Source organism: Lemur catta, chromosome 2 (genome assembly GCF_020740605.2).
Source record: "Lemur catta isolate mLemCat1 chromosome 2, mLemCat1.pri, whole genome shotgun sequence".
NCBI classification, from domain to species: domain Eukaryota; kingdom Metazoa; phylum Chordata; class Mammalia; order Primates; family Lemuridae; genus Lemur; species Lemur catta.
This window is the reverse complement of record NC_059129.1, coordinates 138,562,647-138,583,815: the sequence shown is the minus strand read 5'-3', so window position 1 is coordinate 138,583,815 and position 21,169 is coordinate 138,562,647. Positions and strand designations below refer to the sequence as shown.

Below are 21,169 nucleotides of genomic sequence, written 5' to 3'. Positions count from 1 at the left end.
AACCAGGCCAGAATTCTTTACCCTCCAACTACAGAAGCTGCAAGGCTGGAGCCCAGTAACGTGCAAACAAAGGGAGAGAATCCACGTGGCTACTTAACACAGAAAATCTCCATCCTGCTTTTCAAAGGAATGCAGGAAGGAAAAGTCCTGCTGGGTTAGGGACCTGGCAGGGCCAGTGTTGTGCCAGTGTATCACAGTAGTTGTTCCCATGACACTCACAATGTTTGTGAGGCAGCAAGATAGGGGAGCAAATTTGCAGTGGGTAGAGGAACGGTTTAACAGGCATGAAAGAGAATCAGCCATTTGGGATGCTTTACTGGGCTTTGTTTATCCACCTTTGTGATACTTCTCATTAGCTGTCAATTTCATTTTCTGGGGCAGAGATGGAGAAAAATGATTGTTCTTTTCCAACAAATCCTGGGAAAGCAATACCAGGAAGAATCCCCCCCCAAATTTTGGCTTTACCTCGTCCCACCTATCAGCTACACAACAGCTGCACATTTTACAATGACTAGATAGAGAGACAGTGATTGAAAGAGCCAATCTGTGAGGTGTGGAGAGGCAGCAGCAAGACAGAGCAGGAGGTAACCGGAGAGAAGAGAGGTCAGAAACTAGTCAGTGCTTGGGAACAAGAGGAAGGAAGGCAGAGAAAGAAAGCAAAAGGCTACACATAGAAAAATGAAGGGAAATTCCTAATAGCGATCTCGAAGCAGCAGTTTGAGCACCATGCCCTGGGAAAGCACATGATTGCCACATGGCATTGGAGCACTTGAATTTCACTGGTATAGACTCAGAACCAAATGAAGGTGGACTACAGATTATTTTAGGATCTTGTGTACAGGTCAACAAAATTTAAACGTAAGGACCAGAGGTGGGAAAAGAAAGAGGACAACAAGCTTAATTATTCTCTAAAGGAAGGCATATTTGCATTTAGTTAAAAGTAAATAAAAACAAACCCCAAATATCAACTTTATAAACCTTTCCAAAGTATGGTTTTACTACTTATGACCAAGTTCATACAAATACATAATATAATGTAAATTGCGTAATTCAATATATTTAATACTTCCCAGAGAATAAGAATACAGATTTTAGGGAAATGTTGACTTAAAAAAAATTTAAAAGGACATAGTGGCTAGGTAGAGAGAAATAGAAATAAAGATCATAATTTTTTCCTCAACAAAAACAAGTCATGATTTTTAAACAAATCCCATTAAAACAGCATCATATAAAATTTTTGATGAGCATCTATCAAAAACTTACATCTGAATGTCCCTAGGCACAGCTGGAGAGAGAGGAGAAACAGGTAACACCTGGATTGAAGCCATGGACACTTCCCGAAGGTCTAGGACAAGGCTGCTGAGAGCAGCCGGCTCCTCTGCACGCCTTGGAAAAGGCGTCCCTTCCCACAAGAGAGTGGGCTGGATCTCAACCCCCATTCACTTCAGACCCACGTCCCTGTGCAACGAGCAACTTGTTTGTGTATGGCAGCCCTATCTGGAGACACTGAGTGGCAAGTACTGCTCACAGTTAGTTGATGTTGTCTCTGTACAGGCAAAAAGAGTAAGAAATAACCTAGAATTCTGAACTGCATCTATTGTTAAATTTTATGCTAGACTGCCTGCCCATCACACAGAAATCAATTTGCTTCTGATCTAAGTGAAGCAGTAATGTCCAGCTAAAATTTTTATGTATAGAGACAACAGCAAAAATTCTGTTCCTCTCTGGGTTACAGTCTTCTCTTCCTCTTGTTTTCTAATCTTCCTCTTAATCTTCTCAGGCCCAATCCCGAAGAAGCACAACTGTGGACTCATCTTTTTTTTTTTAGTTAGAGGAAAAAGGAATTCACCTTTGTGAAAATGGTGAATTTTATGCTTTTACGGCTAGCTCTAGCAGTCCTACTGGACAACCTCAGTAAACACAGCAAATCATTACTGTAAACTTGATATACATGTCTTTTGAATTGTACAAAAACAGTTGGATTGTAAATCAGAAGACTTGCTGCCAAAACAACCATAGTACTCTGGATAGTAATTATCATGGACAAATCTCTAGGTCTCAGCCTGAAAAACAATAATTGTGATTGCATCAATAATAATAATCAACATGCAATGAATGCTTACTAGGTACTGTCTTATGTATAGAAACACAGTTAATCTTTACATTAACCCTATGACTTGTGGTCATTATCTTTACAGATGCAAAAACTAAGGCACAGAGAGACTTAGAAGCTTCCTCAAGGTTCCAAAGCCTATAACAGATTATTCAGAAAGTATATCTAGTTAAAATGTTCTTTGCAATTCCACTTGGGAGAAAGGTGAACAAATGCCAAAATCGCTATCAGATTTTCTAAGAGGTTATTCTTCTTAGAATAACACTAACATTAAGAAATAGTCTGTTTGTCACTTTTATATGATTTAATACTATATAACTTCACATTCAGCAAAGATAATTAAGATTTAGGCTCAGTGCAGTGGTCTTACGCCTGTAATCCTAGCACTTTGGGAAGCTGAGGTGGGAAAATCACTTGAGGCCAGGAGTTCAAGACCAGCTTAGGCAACACAGCAAGACCCTGTGTCTACAAAAACTAGAAAAGTTAGCCTGGCATGGTGACATGTGCCTGCAGTCCCAGCTACTCAGGAGGCTGAGGCAGGAGGATCACTTGAGCCCAGGAGTTTGAGGTTACAGGGAGCTATGATGATGTCACTGCATTCTAGCCTAGGCGACAGAGTGAAACCTTGTCTTAAAAAAAAAAGAATTTACTTGAAGTGTATGCCCCTGAAAAAAGGTGGAACTTTTGCTCCCTAATTTCTTCCTTGCACTAAATTTAATCAAATGGTTTTGTCAAGCACCACATAAATGTTGGCTACAGACGAGCTGCCTTAGGAGAGTATAATGAAATGAAATGTAGACCCTGAGTGGTTAGCATGTCTGACACAAGTTTAAAAAACAAACTACATGCCTTAAATGAAATTTCTAAGAGAGCAGAAAGCTTTCTATTAAAAAAGGAGTTAACAGAGACAAACGATATTCAAGTACTTGTCCTGTGTGTCCATACCTACAGTTACTGTCAAGGATGGGTGTCATTTGTGACCCTGAGTAATCCATGGACCAATTTTTACCCTGCACAAAACTAAACATACTCTGAGACCAATTAAATTTACTGAGCTACCTCCTCTCTAATACGTAACTTAATGCCTGATCACCCAGGATCACATGTCCAAAGCGAGCTCTTTAGTTGAGTTGTATGTTCTATATTGTGTCAAAATCCAAACAGTGGAAATAAAAGTTTAGAAATCCTCATTTGGAATGATACACATACGTATGAAAATCTTCAGATTGTTAATTACACATGTCAGGGATTTAAAATTAAAAACTACCGTATCTGTATACCTCAGAGAAGTGTTCATTTATGAAGGAGTAAGGTCTTCTTTGAGAAAAACAGTATTTTACATATATTATAACCCAACATTTAGGTAGGTGACACCTCAAAAACCAACTCAATATCAAAAATTGCCTTAGGAATTTGGGAGTATAGAGTATTCACAGCTTTAAAAATGTTAAAAATGGGTAAATCCAGGTTTTATTGCAACCACTATGACGACAAAGAGTTTTGAAAGAAAGATAAGATCAAAATGCCTTTATCAAAATGCATTAAGCCTATAGTTATATCCAAATTATAAATGAATCTTAGAAACAGAACATTTAGTCAAAAAAACAAGTTGCGGCAGGCCACATATAGTTATGACTGGGGTACATATTTTTTATTTGCCCAGGACCTTCTGGTTTATCCCGTTATCCTATTTTAATTATTAATAACACCCCTTTACATGTGAAAAAGTGTCCTACTTAGATGGTAAATTAGTCATCCCAAATACGATATATTTCTGTTACATAAAGCTAAAAGCTAAATAAAACAACATATACTCTATAAATGCCTGTAATAAAATTCTTCAAAAAACCCTGAAAAAATAAAAAGAATGATTAAAAACCAAAAAAGACTCGGAGACTGTTTGAGGAGAGGGAGAGGCTCAGATCTTGGGATGGGAGCAAACACGCAGGCAGACACGAGCGCCCTGGCGATGCTCCAGTGCTTCAGCTGGGTGGCGGGCTCGTGCGTGTTCAATTGACAGTTATCCTTCATAATTAGCAATGTTATATGTGTTCTATTGCTTGCATATATATACACACACATAAAACATTCCACAATAATCATTTTTTTTAAATATAAAAGAGGTAAAATGGTAAAAGGGCTAAAATTACCACCCATGATTTTGAGAGGATAGAATAAATTATCAGAAAATTCACTAGCAATTCAATATCCATTCTGATAAGCTAGCAGACAGTGCTTTCTGGCAGCCACCTGTATCATGTGAGCAAAGTTACACTCAAAATCTTATCTAGTTTGGCAGCAAAGGAAAGTTAGTTGCTTGGTGGGTTTAAACGAAGTTTGATATAAGTAAGCTGGATGAGGATGGAGCAACTGACAAGTAACCAAATAACCTCAAGAACACAGTAAGGAAGTAGAAGATATGCAAGATGTATGACAACTAAAATAACTGAACACAGGAGTTAACTGGAACATGAACTCCTTGTATCAGAAGGGCGCAAGGGCTTGAATCAGTAAGAATGCCTCCAGCGTGTTCTGGTGCCTGTCAGAGTCCGCATGTAATCAGACTCTGAAAAGTACAGACCCTAAAAACGTATTAGCAAATAAGTGCTGTGGCAAATATTAAACAAAACTATAAAAAGTAAAGCCAATAGTAGTCAACAATCTCACTGTAGTGGCACTCACCAACAGAGGACCTTGTTTAACAGAATCATTACAAAATATATTCTTAAGATAAATAATTTTGTGTTTCTACTTACGGTAAATGTGCAAACTGAAATATCAAAGTAATTGGTCATTTTATTAAATGGGTGGTTATATTCATTTGTTGAATATCTTTAGGAACTGAGACTCTTGTATACTTTGGTGAGAATTCAGTTATACTCTTACTACATGGTCCTGTCACTAAGTTTTCAAATAGCAAAATAAAGTAATGTAAAGTGAGTTGCTGTGAATGAACACTACATCTGTCTTTATTACACAGTAAAAGGATAACATTAAGAAAGTGAATACCTGGAATACTTGCAGGAGAAATCGGGCCAGATCGCGACTGGTTGCTTCCTACAGGAGAGCCAACAGGAGAAGGCGACGGGCCCCCTGGGATGCTGGAGAGATGGGGGGACGCGTGTGGAGAGAAAGGTGACTGTGCTGGGTTGCTCTGGTCCCCCTGGCTGCTCGTGGACCCGGATGCACTGACTGCTGAGCTCAAAGTTGCCTCCGTTCCAGTGGGGAGGTCATCGATGGAACCTGACAGATCCTGAGAAAGAAAGAGAAACTGTGTATTTATAGAGTAACACACACTTGGACCCATATCTGATCAACGACTATTTGAAAGTTGTAATGGACATGCAGGTTTTCTGGATAACAACCAAAATTCAGAGCATGGTCATTTTTTACTAGAAGACTTTGATGAGGTTGTTCATAAGTTGAACCCATAAGATCTTCACTATTTCCTAAAAAGGAGTAAAGCTGTACCTCTCTTTCACAAAACCATCCATGTTCAGTGTGCCATCAACTGTCAGCACTTAGTCCCTTACAGCGCCACACAAAACAGACCCCACTCTACCTGGTGACTTACCATAGGAAAACAGTGCCTGATTCTTAACAATGACTCGATAAACTAGAAAACCACAGGCTTTGAGTCCTTTTATTTAGAATTCAACATTGGTGGACTGTTTGAATTTCAAACTAGGGTATTCTAATTAGTAGCAGTCACAACTTTAACCAAACTTCGTGGTGAGAAATTCTTAGATTTTAAGTAACTGCAAAATGCCATTACAATAAAATAGTGATATGTATATTTTTATATAATACTAGGAAAATAAACCTCTTTGAAATTATGTTAGCAGAAATGAGTCCTAATGTTACACCTCACTTTTTATACCAGGTTTACATTATTAATGCCATCTAATTTTATCATAATTCTTTCTGAGGAAGTTATTAAAATCCTCATTTGTCAGGTACAGAAAACTGAAGCTCAGTGAGTCAAAGTTATTGTTGAAGGTTCCACTACTGAGCACAGAATGCAGGTGCTAAAGATGATAAAGGGAAGATGAGAGAAGAGAAAGGAGGAAACTACCTTCCGCACTCTCACCAGAATGTGGGGACAGAGACCCTATTTTGGCCTTCACTGCTGTGCTCCACGGCCTACCATGGGGGCCACCACTGGCATAGGCTCAGTGAATCAGTGCTGGCCTCCGGCTCTGATGACTGGAATCCCAGGTCAATAACTCTGCAAATGCAGTCAAGACTGAAAGCTAGATGCTGAATGTGTTCTAGAAGTTGCAGTACAAAAGATACTTGTCCTGGTAATCTAAGACTAACTAGTACAGAATGGAATCAGAAATGCCTGGCTGTGCTACTGTCTACAAGGCATATTTAATCCTAACAGATACCCTCCACTCATTCAATTTTATTAATGCTTAATTTTGCCTCATTGCTTACTACTGAGACTTCTGAAACCAGGGCTTTAAAAACTGATAGAGGAAGATGCTTAAAATTCTAAGAATAAATCTGGAACAGAAAGTATCTAAGAAGGAAGGTAAAAAGCTGGTTACAGCTCTTCAGGGTGCCCCAAAATATCACAAAGCAAATGCAAGATTAGGATCCTAGTCCCCTGGGCAGTTTATCTGTTGATTATCTGTTATTGTATACAAGTAACTTCTCTTTTATTTTTTTAACAGCAAAATTGTCAATGATTAAAAATGTAGATTAATACATTCCAAGGTATAGCTGATGAGAACCTCATAAAAAGATAAATGCTATAGAAAAACAAAATGTTTTAGGCTAAGAAGAATAACATGTGAGTAAAATAGGAAGTACCTTCATTCTATAAAACCTTCAGTGTCAAATAATTGGGCTTATAAAAAATAACAACAGGAACAGAGAAGACTGAAAATATTACTCCTAGAAAAGGTATCATCAAATATCCAAAATAAAATGGAGTAAATTGAATCAGATTTTTAGAATTCAGAGATAAAATATATAAACATTTCTGCCAAGTGCACATGAGATGCATGATGCAAGACTTTGCACATATACAGCTGGCAAAGCTTTGTATTTAACCTTATTACTGGGTTCAACAATAGCAGCTATGAAACAGACCATGTGGCCCACAAAGCTGAGAATATTTACTACCTGGCCCCTAGGGAAAACGTTTGTGGACCCCAGATTTAAAAAGCCATCCACACTACTATTGTCTCTAGTGCCTCTGCCTCTTCCTCGGGGGAAAAATATGAATTAGGACAGGCCTCAGCTGAAATGCACAAAGACTTTACTATATATCATGATATGTACAAGCTTTAATAAATACAGGAACTTACTCCATTACTAAACATCCACCTAAAAAATACTGAGAACCAGATACAATTTTACTCATTTTGAAGAGATCATAAAACTCAGGGAGTCCTCTGTAAGAATGGGTGGTGGCCTCCATGAGTTAGATGCTTATATAATACCTACAAATGGCTACTACTAATTAGTAAGGGTCAATCAGACAGGAATCAGTTGCAAGGAAATATGATTTTCATGCTTCTTTAGAGAAAAAAATTTGGTAGATAACTAGCTATAAAATCATTTTCTATTATATTACTTATGGAGTTAAACAGAAAACACAATATAGATTCAATATTTAAAAAATCATCACTAGATAGTTAAATAATTTTATGCAAATCTATCTTCATAAAAACAGTATGTTACTTGGAAATTCTTGTAATTCTCTGCACAACCTATAAGTTCCTTCCCCATTCTCACTTAAAATTCCACGTTACGGTTGAAAAAGTGACATGGATGGGTGTTAAGAGAGCTTGATTCAAGCTGCAAAGGCATCAAAAACATTTCTGTTATTCAACAAGCTGATCAAGGAAATATCAAGAGAAAAATATAAAAACGGTGGCTTTCTTCCTGTTCATGTGTCATCAGAATTTCAGCACTGACTAGACCTCAGTGTAACAGAAGAGTAATAAAAGGATATAATTATTATATTACTGTTATACACACACGTAACTTTTATATGTAAATTATGCAGAAATATTCCCGCCCTGCAGATACTTAGAGTATCCATATGTAGAGCTATCTTAAAACATGCTAATAAAAGAAGTTCAACAGTGGTTTAAACATTCAGCCTAGTTAACAAAGAAGCTCTGTAACTAATACTCCTCTAGAGGACAATTTAGTCAGCAGGGCACCAGCTCTATTCTTCTTTTATAAGTACTATCAGATCTATGATGCCTGTAAAGAACAGAGAGACCTTACTGCATCTCATTCTAACCAAGGCACCTTCAAGCTACAGTGCTTCCATTTATCTTGCTGGAAAGCTGGCAGGTAAGGTAATTGCAGGCAGCCTCTTTTAAGGGGCTGGAGTCCCCCTGCCCCACAGTATTCCTTAAATCCTTCCTCTTTTTTTGATGGAGTGATTGGGAAGGCAATGACTTCATGGGCTCTCGTGCATAGTAAAATCACTATTTTACCATCATATAATAATTTGATTTGGTGAAAATCTTGCCATCAAGTTGGGATTTCAATATCTGATATCACTTAGAACACTGAATACTTTTCTGCACAGCAAAAATAATGTAACTTCTATGATCAATGGGTAATTTATTTTTTTAAAAAATCCCTGCCTTAAAAAATAAAACACCAAAAAGCTGCTTTACTTTAAAAACTTAATTGAAACAAAAGTTCCCTGCAAAGACTTTCCCTCTGTAATCTCATCCCTTTATCATTTTTTTACCCATGTAAAATTTTCATTCTAACCCTAGTGACAAGTACAAGAGATTTCACTGTGCTAAGAATGAAATGCCACCAGAGAGTAATAATAATCTTATCAGACTTTGACAAGAGAAACATGTATGAATTGACATGCAGCACAAATATGTTCCTGATTCAGTATGTTGGGACAGGGTGGGGAGGGCAGTGACAGAAGTAATGTATATGGGAACATGCCACAAAAAAGGTGCACAGAAAGGATTTTTAAAGATCTGCAGATAAATAGAATAGACATACAACATTAAGTATAAATATTCGTTCATGTCTATATATTGTGTGTGATCCATTCTGAAAATATTTTACATTAATACACTATGACTCACTACATCAAAAGATATCTTTGGTTTTGAAGGTATTCAATGTAGCATAAGTTAGCTTACCAAAGGATAAATTCAGTCAATACTGGTGATGTTTTACTGTTTTAAAGAACTGGGAATAAGTCAGAAAATCTTACTCCCTTGCTTAATTAAGTAAGTGGGTTTTTAAAAAAGCGAATGAACTTCAAAATACTCTAAGCTATGGTTCTCAGTACAATTAGTTGATGGCATTAGATCAGGTGCTGATAGAGAGCTGCCAAGCACAGTGCACATTTGGGCATCTCTTGCTCAGAAGTGCCCCAGGAGAGCATGAGGATAAACACTGAATTAGAAATAGAGAAGATATTTCAATCAATGAGACTAGCTCAGGTCTCTTGTTTAAGGATTTTAATAGGATACAGTTAATGATTTCTCACTGTGACTTCCCATGGGTTTAAAGCATCGGTTAAAATGCCAGTTCAATGGTCTTCAAAATAAAGTCTTAGTCATCTTCAAAAGCAGAAATAGTGTCTCTTCTCCTTTGTAGAATATTAAGTATGAAATAAAGGTGTGTATTTTCTCTTTTTTGCTCTTTAACTAGACCCTAACCTTTTTTAAGGGTAGTGACTCCTTGTGCCAGGTTTGGTGCTAAAGGGAGCATAGTTTGACTGTTCACTGGTAATGTCACTAAACTTATAAGCTCTACAGTAAAATACAGCTGCAAACACTATATAAAGTAATCCAGCACATGCAAATATTTCTAAATATTTACTATAATGTACTATGAAAACTACTGACTTAGCTATTAAAATTTAGCAATGAATTCTAAGCCCTGTGTTTCCAATTAACATCCCAGAGTCCAGGTGTCCAGCCTCATTAGATTCTTGGTTCTCTAGAAACACACTGTAAAATTTCTTCATACCTTCCTGCCCTTACTTTGGAACTATCCTTTTGGATATGTGATACAAATACACCTGGAAATTGATATGAGAATTGAGCCCATATTTTGACTGACATATACACACAAAAGGAAAAACCTCACAGTGACTATTTCCATGATGTTTAAAGGTTTCTTCTCAGCACAAACCTGTAACAGTGTATTTCAAGACAACTACCAAAGTCCCTGTTGCTCTCATTTGTCTAGACAACAACTGTGTTAAAAGCTTAGGAAAAAAAAGGCACCAGAAAAACAGAATTTGTGAAGAAAAGCCTTCTGAGAACTGTTAGGCCTTAAAAGCATCCTCTTTAAACAGGTCCAAATAAATATTTCTCTGTTCATTATATGATAATATATATACAATGCATAACCTTAAGATGTATGAGCTCAACTGGAAAAAATGCTTGATATTAACTTTAAAATACTTATAAGCTCCACAAATGACAAAATCATATCCAAAGCCAGGGATAACACAAGGAAAATTAATGAAGCAAAATTCATTTTAAGACAGGTAGCCAAGAACCACTTTTTAGAGAAATGACTTTCACCTGATTTATTTGCATTTTCTCAAGCAAAGATTCCATTATTAGTGACTCTCATTTTAAGTGGACACTTATAGGATAATCAGCTAAACTGACACTATACAAAAGCCAGACTCAGAGTTAAGCACACCATTACAGATAAACATCATTACAATGCTTATATTTACTTTGGTTTTAAAAATGAGCACCTAAAATAAAAGCTCTCCTCAAAGGTCCTTGGGTTAAAATTCCAGCTATGAAATGTGCTGCTATTCTAAACTTAGAAGTGGTAAACAATATAAACATGAAATACGCATCATATAAGGGATTTTTTTACCCCTTGCACAGGCCTCAGGGGGTTCCTAAAATATTCTCAGTTTTTTAACTCTGCCCAGGAGATTGTCTGCTTTTCCACTATTAACAGTCTCAAGAAATTATATAGAATAGACAGAACAACAAATAGACCTTTTAACATAGTACGGGAAGTCTTGAACTTAAAAATAATTTGGTAAGAAAATTTATTTATAAATTTGTTTTTGTTGTATGGAATTTGGGATTAACCTTCATCTGGAAATAACATTACCTTTCTTGGTTAGACCCTCAAGAACTAGCTTCATAAGGGATAATGATGATGACCTTGATAATGCTGATTTTAGCAATAACTAATACTACCATTGATTTGGGCCTAAGTGCCAGAGATATTATGTACATTTTCTTACTGAGGAAACTATAGCATCTTGTTAGTGGAAGTCCATTGTTCCCACCAGTTAAAATATTTTTTATCTGGGCTGGGCACGGTGGCTCATGCCTGTAATCCTAGCACTCTGGGAGGCTGAGGAGGGAGGACTGCTCGAGGTCAGGAGTTCAAGACCAGCTTGAGCAAGAGCAAGACCCTATCTACTAAAAATATAAAGAAATTAGCCGGGCAACTAAAAAATATATAGAAAAAATTAGCCGGGCATGGTGGCGCATGCCTGTAGTCCCAGCTACTCGGGAGGCGGAGGCTGAGGCAGAAGGATTGCTTGAGCCCAGGAGTTTGAGGTTGCTGTGAGCTAGGCTGACGCCACGGCACTGTAAGCCCGGACAACAGAGTGAGACTCTGTCTCTCACACACACACACACACACACACAAAAATTTTTTATCTGATTTTATTGTCAAACATATTTAAGATCCTTCCTGACCACAAGTCAAGGTCCAAATCAGTGCCAAAAACACTAAAAAGACACATGTAAATAACCACTGGACCTTTATTACTCTAAGAGCGGTGGTGTTTTTAATATAAATTATAATACCGATGAAATTAAAGCTGTGTAACAAAGTAAGAGTATCGAGTAATTTGATCAACCTTAAGCAAGCCCTGTCTAAGGTTTGTAGTCGGGACTATGGGGTGGGTAAGGGACAAAGGGAGAAGGCAGCCTCTCCATGTGAATGGCATTTTATATTTAAGTTGGCCTGTTGACTTGTACACTTAGATGTCCTATCACAGAGTCAAAGAAAAGAGACAAACAACTAAGCAGACAAAGTATAATAAAAGGCAGAAAATTCTATGATGGGGGGAATGAGTAAGCCGTAGAACACAGCACGGAATGTTTCCAGCCAGGGAAGGTTGCCCAGGCACTGCTGTCTGCGCCAGGGCAGACCAAGAGTGAAGGGCGCCCTCTGGCCGCTGCAGGGTCACATGGGAGGCGACACAGAGGACAATAGTAAAGGCCCAAGGGAAGGACCTGCTACCCACTGGAGGGCTTGAGCATTTAGGGAGCAGGACAGAATGAGGCCTGAGAGACTCAGAGGCGTGTGGGTGGGGCCTCACCAGCCAAGACCAAGGAAGACGGGCTTACGTTTCAGAAGTAGGAAGCCACAGAGGTCCAGGGCGACTTTTAATACTGTCAGAGGACAGGGAAAAAATGCAATAGGGTGCCAAGAAAGAAATGTTAAATGTTTTAAAGAAAAAAAAATCATAACCTTAAGTGTTTATGAACAAAGAACACTTTCAACATGATTAAAGTTGAGGGGGATTTGAGAATAAATTTTTAAAATGCTTTTTAAAAATCCTTGTATTTTTAGCACTATATAAAATTAAGTAAATGAGCAACATGATGACAACAAAAAGTGCCTAAGTAACTCTAGTCCAGGTTAAATAGTACCACACTTTCTAGATTGCAATAATTTCATGAGTCTATATAGTCATCCTACTCATTTCAGTTCTATGTAAGAATCAATGAATAAAATGAGGTGAAAGATATATACTTTAATCTTTAAAACAGCACGACAGTATCTAAACACTAATAATGAGTAACAAATGCCTTTAACAGATTATATTCTTTTTTTTTTCTTTTTGAGACAGAGTCTCGTTCTGTTGCCCAGGCTGGAGTGCAGTGGCACAATCACAGGTTCACTGCAACCTCAAATTCCCGGGCTCAAGTGATCCTCCTGCCTCAGTCTCCCAAAGTGCTGGGCTTAAAGGCATGAGCTACTGCACCCAGCCTAGATTATATTCTTTTAATTCTATATTATACTCCAAAACCCTTGGTGACAACTCCCAAGACATTTAGTCACAAAGGGGGAAAATCACCCAGTGATGCTGAGGGAAAGGGTATGGGGCTTATGGGTTAGTGTTCTCCAAATATTATGGCCAGGTGTGAACCTGTAAATATTAATGGCTCATGTGCTTTGAAAGCAAATTGACAAACTAACAAGATCTATAAATAAATGTAAGATTTAGGCTTTGTCCACTGATTCCAGTTTTTATCACTGAAAGCATAAAATCTTTAGGACAGAAAAGCCACTAACACCGTATTTTGTATCTCTCATGGCAAAAAAAAAAACAGTACTTATCTTTGAAGTACAATGCTTATCATGCAGAAATTCTAAAAATAAAACTTAAAACACCAGGCGTGGTGGCTCACACCTGTAATCCTAGTACTCTGGGAGGCTGGGGCAGGAGGATCACGTGAACCCAGGAGTTTGAGGTTGCTGTGACCTAGCGTGATGCCACAGCACTCTAAACCTGGGTGACAGACTCAGACTCTGTCCCCGCAAAAAAGAAATAAAAATAAAAACAAAAAGGCTAAACTTTTAGGAGACATTTATTTATTCAGCAGTATAGCAATGAAATTCTTATAAACAGTAAGACCTACAGGAACTGCAAGTAAATTAGCAATTAAAAAAATATGAGGCAGGAGGCTGACTTGAACCCAGGAGTTCAAGGCTATAGTGTGCCATGATCACAACTGTAAATAGCCACTGCACTTCAGCCTGGACAACACAGTGAGACTCTCTTTAAAAAAAAGTAACAGAAAAACAACTCACAAATTATACTGAGTCTACATGAAATAAAGAGAAGGTTTATTTGTAGAACAAAATTAAAACGTGGTAATTTTTTATATTTTCCCCATTCACATGAACCATATGAAAATATATTTTTGTTTTAAAACTAAAGTTTTAAAAACTTTTCATTTTGAGATGACCCCAGACTTACACAAAAGTGGCAAAGACAGAACTGAGAGTTCCTGCACATCCTTCATTAATGTTCCCTAATATTAACATTTCACGTAACCATGACGCATTTCCCAAAACTACAAAACTAACATTGGTACAACACTATTAACTAAACTACAGACTTAATTTGTATTTTACCAGCTTTTCCACTCATGTCCTTTTTCTGTCCCAGGATCCAACTATGTTACAATGACTTGCCACATCTCCTTAATCTCCTCCAATCTGTGACAATTTCTCAGTCTTGCCTTGTTTTTCACGACCTTGACATGTTTGAAGAGTACTTGTCAGGCATTCTGTAGAATGTCCTTCAATTTGTATTTGCTCAGTGTTTTCTCATTATAGATTCTGGAGGAGAATACCACAGAAGCTAAGTATCCTTCACATTGCATCACATCGGGGAGTATGATGTCAACACGCTTATCACTGGCGAGGTGTCTGCCAGGTTTCTCCACTATTCAGTTACTGTTTTCCCCGTCCATACTCTATTCATGAAGGGAATCACTAAGCCCAGCCCCCATTCAAGGGGGTGGGGGCAGTAAGCCCCACCTCCTACAGAGAGACTATCATACCATATGTGGATAAATCACATAGGAATAAACATTTTGGGGGAGATATTTGAAGTGCTGCAAGTATCTTAGCCGAAAATTTTTATACTTTCACAGAAATCATTTTTAAGACTTCTAGGTTCTCTACAAAAGAAGCAGGGAATTCACAAAATTTTTTTTACATGATTAGCTTAACTAGATTACAGAAAGAAATGTTTTATAAAGATTATTTTTAAATTTTAAAATAAAATTGAACATATGCAGTACTCCTCCAAAAGTCAAACTTAAGGCCGGGCGCGGTGGCTCACGCCTGTAATCCTAGCCCTCTGGGAGGCCGAGGCGGGTGGATCGCTCGAGGTCAGGAGTTCGAGACCAGCCTGAGCGAGACCCCGTCTCTACTAAAAATAGAAATAAATTATCTGGACAACTAAAAATATATATAGAAAAAATTAGCCGGGCATGGTGGCGCATGCCTGTAGTCCCAGTTACTCGGGAGGCTGAGGCAGTAGGATCCCTTAAGCCGAGGAGTCTGAGGTTGCTGTGAGCTAGGCTGATGCCATGACACTCATTCTAGCCTGGGCAACAAAGCGAGACTCTGTCTCAAGAAAAAAAAAAACTTAAAACCATACATTTTTCTTATTATCTGTTATGATTCATAGACTCATTTAAATAACAAGTTTCCACAATGAGTTGTTTTTCATTTTTGTATAGGGGCTGCTGGTCACTTAACACTTCAAGTGCTAGCACTCAAGTACAATTTTACATAATAATTTTTCCTAAGAGCATACAACCATTTTATAACATGTTACTTCAAAAACTACTTCTCAAAAGCAGGTGGTCATAAACCTATTCAAGGTTTCAGACAGAAACTTCCCATCCCAACAACAATGAAGATAATGATGAAAATAATAATAATATCAATAAGAGCCTGAATCAGCACTTGAAGTCCGGCATGTTTTACACTCAATCATGCTACTTCTCAATAGAGCCATTTTTGGACCACATAATGATATTAGTGTAACTCACATTATTTATAAATAATTGCCCTTGTTGCTTGGAGCATGTTCCAAGGCCTTGGAGTGGAAAAAAGAGTTTTCCCTGATGATCACTTCACTCTACTGTAAGAAGTCTCAAGGACAGCATAAACAAAATTAAGACATGGGATTCCTAAAGGCACAAGAGTAAAATTTACATTTCCTTTGCACTCTAATACCTTTGAACAAGGGAGAGAACTAAGTATTGACTCACAAGTCCAAGTATTGCCTAATTCCTCTTTATTCCAGTAAATTGTAAGTTTGGAAGTAAAACGGGACTTGAACTCCAATCATCAATCTGTAAATCCCTGGGAGATGCTGCACAGTCTTCTTCCAAATTAAGTCACTGAAACCTGCTTCTCAAAAGCATGCTTTAGATGGTTTTTTTTTCTTTTTAACATTTGTATCATATCATAACAGTGTTCTTTTTGTACTGGTGGTGGGTGGTTACAAAAGAATCCCTGCTCTGGAACCGGACAGTTGCATTCAAAACCTAGCTCCTGTCCCACTCACTCAGAGTACTGGGGCAAAGGGCTGAGCCACAGTCAAAGCCCATGGGACTCTATTCCTCCTCTGTGTGTAGCCTGGGGACAATAAATGTAATGACCACACAGTGTTGTTGGGAGCATTAAATTAGTTGCTGTAGACAAAGCAGCACTAAGCATGGTCAGTCTGGCACCAAAATAAGTGCTCATTAAATATTTATTGTAATGTAGGTTTTATAGTAATAACGTAGCAGCCAACTCCTCCAGCAGAAATGCTGGAGTAAAAGCAGTCCGAAAACATATTCTGGTGCTATCGTGTCTTTATGTAATCTTCAACAAGTTACTTAACCTCACTAAACCTAAGTTTCACCATCCGAAAAATGGGGAAAATAATACTTTTGCCATAGTGAGAATTAAATGTAATTATGAATATAAAATATTAAGAATACAGTAAGTGTTCACTAAACAGCTGCTATGCTTATAAATGCATACATACATATAAATACATAATTCAGACACAAACTGTTTTTTAACACTGTTTATAATGTACAATACATTTTGAGCACAGGATAAAGAATTTGTAAATGACTTTTAGAAAAATATCTCCCTTATAAATGGGGGTAAGTAAATAGTAGTGGCATAAATACATCCTTCCATTCTTTAACAAATATTTACCAAACAATTATGTTTTAGGTAAAGAGTTATCAATCAATATTACACTAAGCAAATGGCCTTTGGTGCATCTTTAAAATGTATGAACACTGCACACCAGAGAGGGCACTGACGAGAGAAGGTACCTGGCCCAGGTTGCAAAGCCTTGGTTCGATCTTTGCTGCGTCACTTCCCACTGGTATGACATCAGGCAAGTGATTTAACATCCCTAAGCCAGTGTCTTCACCTATAGAATGGATCTCTGCCTCAAAGAGGCTGAGAGAACTCAATGAGTTAATCAAGAATCCATTTAATAAATATTAGCCATCATGATTTTGATTTTTATTATATATCACATAGTATGGAGATAAATTTAAAATAGGGAATAAGAAAGCTAGATGTTATAATGGCAAATTAGAAACCACCTAAATCTCAATTTAGTAGTGAGCTATTTAAAAGTACACAAAAATTATTTAAAATGTATATATTAAAAACAATGTAATTTTTATTGAAAAGATTGAGTGAAAATCAAGTAACAGCAGAAAATGAACATCATCTAACGTAAAATACCGTAGGAGTGTATTAATATAAACATTTATTTATACATATAAAATATACATGTGCGTGTACCTTTTTAAAATGCCTAAAAAGTATAGACTGATATTCAATAAAATATTAACAGTAGTTATTTTGGGTTGATCAGAGCTGGGAGGATTTTCACTTTCTTCCTTGTACTTGAGAAGTTATCAATTTAATAAATGCTGAAGCTTTTTTTTTTTTTTTTTGGTAAAAGAAATAAAACAAAAAGGGGCCCTAGACATTTAACGCATACCCACAGGACAACTTAATGAACACAATATTAATTTATGCCCACTGTAAGGCAAACAACAAAATTTCTTAAAAAAAAAAAATCCTCTTTAAAAGATGGGAAACAGATGAATAGCAGTAGCATAAAGACATATTAGTATCTTCAGAACAGAGGTTAAAACTTAATGAAATGACAAGACAAAGTTGAAGAAAAATTATGTTCATCTGCACAGTTTGCACATTTTATTAGACTAGGATTTTTAATACCATTTTCTTCATGGTCCCCATTAGCAAAGTCTGTTTTAAGTACTTAAGTAAAACAGCTGAGAAGAACTTTTAAAAAATCAGATTTTAGGTAAGGAGAAAAAAGCAAAGGTATAAATATTGATTTTAACAGTATGGTCTTTGCATATACCAGGCCCTAGTCTAACTATCAGCCTTCCCCAAAAGATAAACAAACAATAAACACAGGTACTTTTAGTTAAACGGGTCGTGCAGAGCTTGTTCCACATAGAAGCTAGCACCATCTTGAACCTGAAGATTCTCAGAAGAAAAAGAAATCACATGCCTATGGATACTTTCTTTTTCCTGTTTTTTTTTTTTTTGGAGACGGGGTCTCGCTCTGTCCCCAGGCTGGAGGGCAGTCACGCAATCACAGCTTACTGCAACCTCCAACTCCTGGGCTCAAGTGATCCTCCTGCCTCAGCCTCCTGAGTAGCTGGGACTACAGGTCTGCACCACCATGCCCAGCTAATTTTTCATATTTAGTAGAGACAGGGTCTCCCTATTGCCCAGGCTGGTCTCAAACTTCTGGCTTCAAGTAATCTTGCCTTGGCCTCCCAACGTGCTGGGATTACAAGGTGAGTCACCACACCAGGCCAGCCTATCAATACTTTAAACAGAATCTACACAAATTATTATTCTGTCATTGTTGACAACTTTGTGGAACAGGGCTAATTATTAGGAAATAATGAACACCACTGCTTCAGGTTTATGTAGTTCCTATGCTCTGAATAACTCTATAAGAAACAATCTTGTCAATGGTTTTGTTATAAGAGGTACATGTTTAACACTATCAATTTTCTTTTACTTCCAAAGAGAATTACAATTTTTAAGAACACTCTTTGTTAATTGATGCTTTTAAAATTCCATTTGGAAACTGCAGCAGAAAGCAAACAAGGTAGAGATAAATAGGCTTAAAGTACTGAAGTGGAGTTGAAATAATAACCAGAGTTATTATAAAACTATAATCTGAGGTCAATTTGTTCTACTGCACTTACTTTTACTGTGAGAATGTGTAACCACATGGCATTGTTTAGGAGCACTGTAACAGGCCATCAGTTTGTGGAACGCGATATCACTTTTCATGATTTGCCCTCGTAGAGAATACACCTGCCTCTTTTTGCCTTCCTGTATCCTGTGGTCTTTTAAATTTTCCTCAACACCGTTAAATAGATAAGACATTGTACTAAAAATAAAATGAATTTTGGCTCTGACAATAAAAGCCGTATTTTCTTTAGAAATACATATATAAAGATTGGTAAAAACTACTTATTAAATAAAAGAAGAGTGAAGGAAAAATGCAAAACTACAACGAGCACAGCAATCTGTTACGAGCTGCGTGAGTGCCAGTTTGTGGGCCTCGGGGCTCGGCGGGATTTCTCTGTACAGTGCCAAACTCCAACAATACTGTTATGGTTAGAAAGGAATTTCTCACAAGAGCTAACAAAGGCAGAAGGTCATAAATAAACCCAGCAGGACTGCCTTGTCAGTTCTCATTATTAGCGCTGCAGGCACTTGCTTTTCCACGGGCTTCTTACAGGTTCATTTAAGTGTAAGAGTTTCTCCTCGAAAACTCACACTCACAAATAAATTTATTCTTAATCTAGCAAAGTAAAATACTTTAAAAATAAGTAAGAAAATTTTAAGCAAGTAAATAAACATAGAGGACAGATGCTCCACAAACAGCAAAGTACATAGCCCTGCGAGCCCAAGAACTAGAATACCTCAGCTCCTGGCCTGATTGATCACCCTTAGCAGTGACCAACAAGATGCTCAACTTTCTAACCACTGTAATTGTCTGTAGAATTCTATCTGGGCAGGAAATGATGCTGAGCTCCTAAACTGATGCTGACACGTGTTATAAACTGAGCAAAGCACAGCTGTGTGATCATTACTGCAATTATGAAGTGACATTTAGTGTTTATTTTATTGAAGATTTTTAACTAGTAACAAAAAGAAAGAAGTATAAATATTAATATATTAGCAATAGGAAGGGATGTTGACTTTTAGCCATTAAGAAATAGGAATGTATTCCTGGGTTTTTAAAGATGGACACTCTTTTTCATAAGGCAAATCTGCATCTTTGAGCTTTTATCAATGCCTCTTAATGGAACAGATTTAGTTTTTTAATATTTAAAAGATGCAAATTTCAATTCTTTCTCAATTTTATGTTCTTGGAGTCTAAGAAAAGCAGAGAATATCAAAACTTGCAATAATTCCAATACAGATAATTATTCAAAGGAGAAAAGATTGACTTGATTTCATTTACCACTAACTCAAAAATATACTTTCCTCAGCAACAAGAAACATTATTTCATGTGTCATCTACTTTCTTAAAAAGAAGGAAAAACAAAAGGAACAATTTTAAGCAACATAGCTCATTATTCTTAAAAATAAATAAGAGAAACACATCAGAAAACAAAATAGAAAGAAATTATCAGTAGTGACACTATTCAGAGCTAACCAAATTCTAACATTTTGCCATATTTCCTTCTAGTCTTTTTTCTTAAGTATAGTAAAACAACATATTTTTAAGCATATGTATGCAAAGATAAGTAAGATGCCAACTGACCTACTTGCTATCCTCTATCAAGAAAGTGAACATTTTCTTTCCCAAGTGATTTGCAGCTTTATAATTTATGCATCTTTTTAATGTAATTGTCAATTACATCATGCCCTTTAAGAGAACTGAGGTTTCTAAGGGGAAAATGATTTTGCACAGGCTAGGATGCTAGAATACCGTTTTGTGTAGTTACCTAGTCAGTCCTAGAAGCTGGGCTATTAAGTTCTGATGTGTTACAAAAAAAAGGTATGTTTGCAGGATTCCTTTCCACTAGCTTGCAGCCTCTCATTACCTACACTCATGATTATTAGTGTCAAGCTGATATTGAATTCTTCACAGGGAAAAGTCTCCATGTTTGCTTTAGACACTGGCAATTGGTCTATGCTCTCAGTATTCAAACAAGATTGCCCTTGAATAAAATAACATTACTGGTATAAGGAACATGAATAAATGCTAAAAAGAGGGGAGTTTAAATGTTCAAGAGTGGTAAGAAACCAAGACAGCCTTACTTTACATTGCTGGGGAAAAGTGGGTTTTGCTAGAGAACATTTCTGAAGCAGCTAAGTTACTGAATTAACTGTAGCCTACCTATAAGAAATTAGTGGTGTTATATTTGCAACAGGCTGCAAACATCATATCACATTTTATTGGATTAGTGGCTTTATAACCAGGTA

General features: G+C 37.0%; 1 protein-coding gene across 4 annotated transcripts in view; it reads right to left on the bottom strand.

Annotated features, from left to right (window-relative positions):
• Nucleotides 1-21,169, bottom strand: part of ARID1B (AT-rich interaction domain 1B) — a 397,799-nt gene that overhangs the window by 110,741 nt on the left and 265,889 nt on the right. For all 4 annotated transcript variants that reach the window (XM_045544625.1, XM_045544627.1, XM_045544626.1 and 1 more), the window contains one exon: nucleotides 5,123-5,366. In XM_045544625.1, the coding sequence (XP_045400581.1) occupies nucleotides 5,123-5,366 (244 nt within the window). The remainder of the gene's footprint in view (nucleotides 1-5,122; nucleotides 5,367-21,169) is intronic.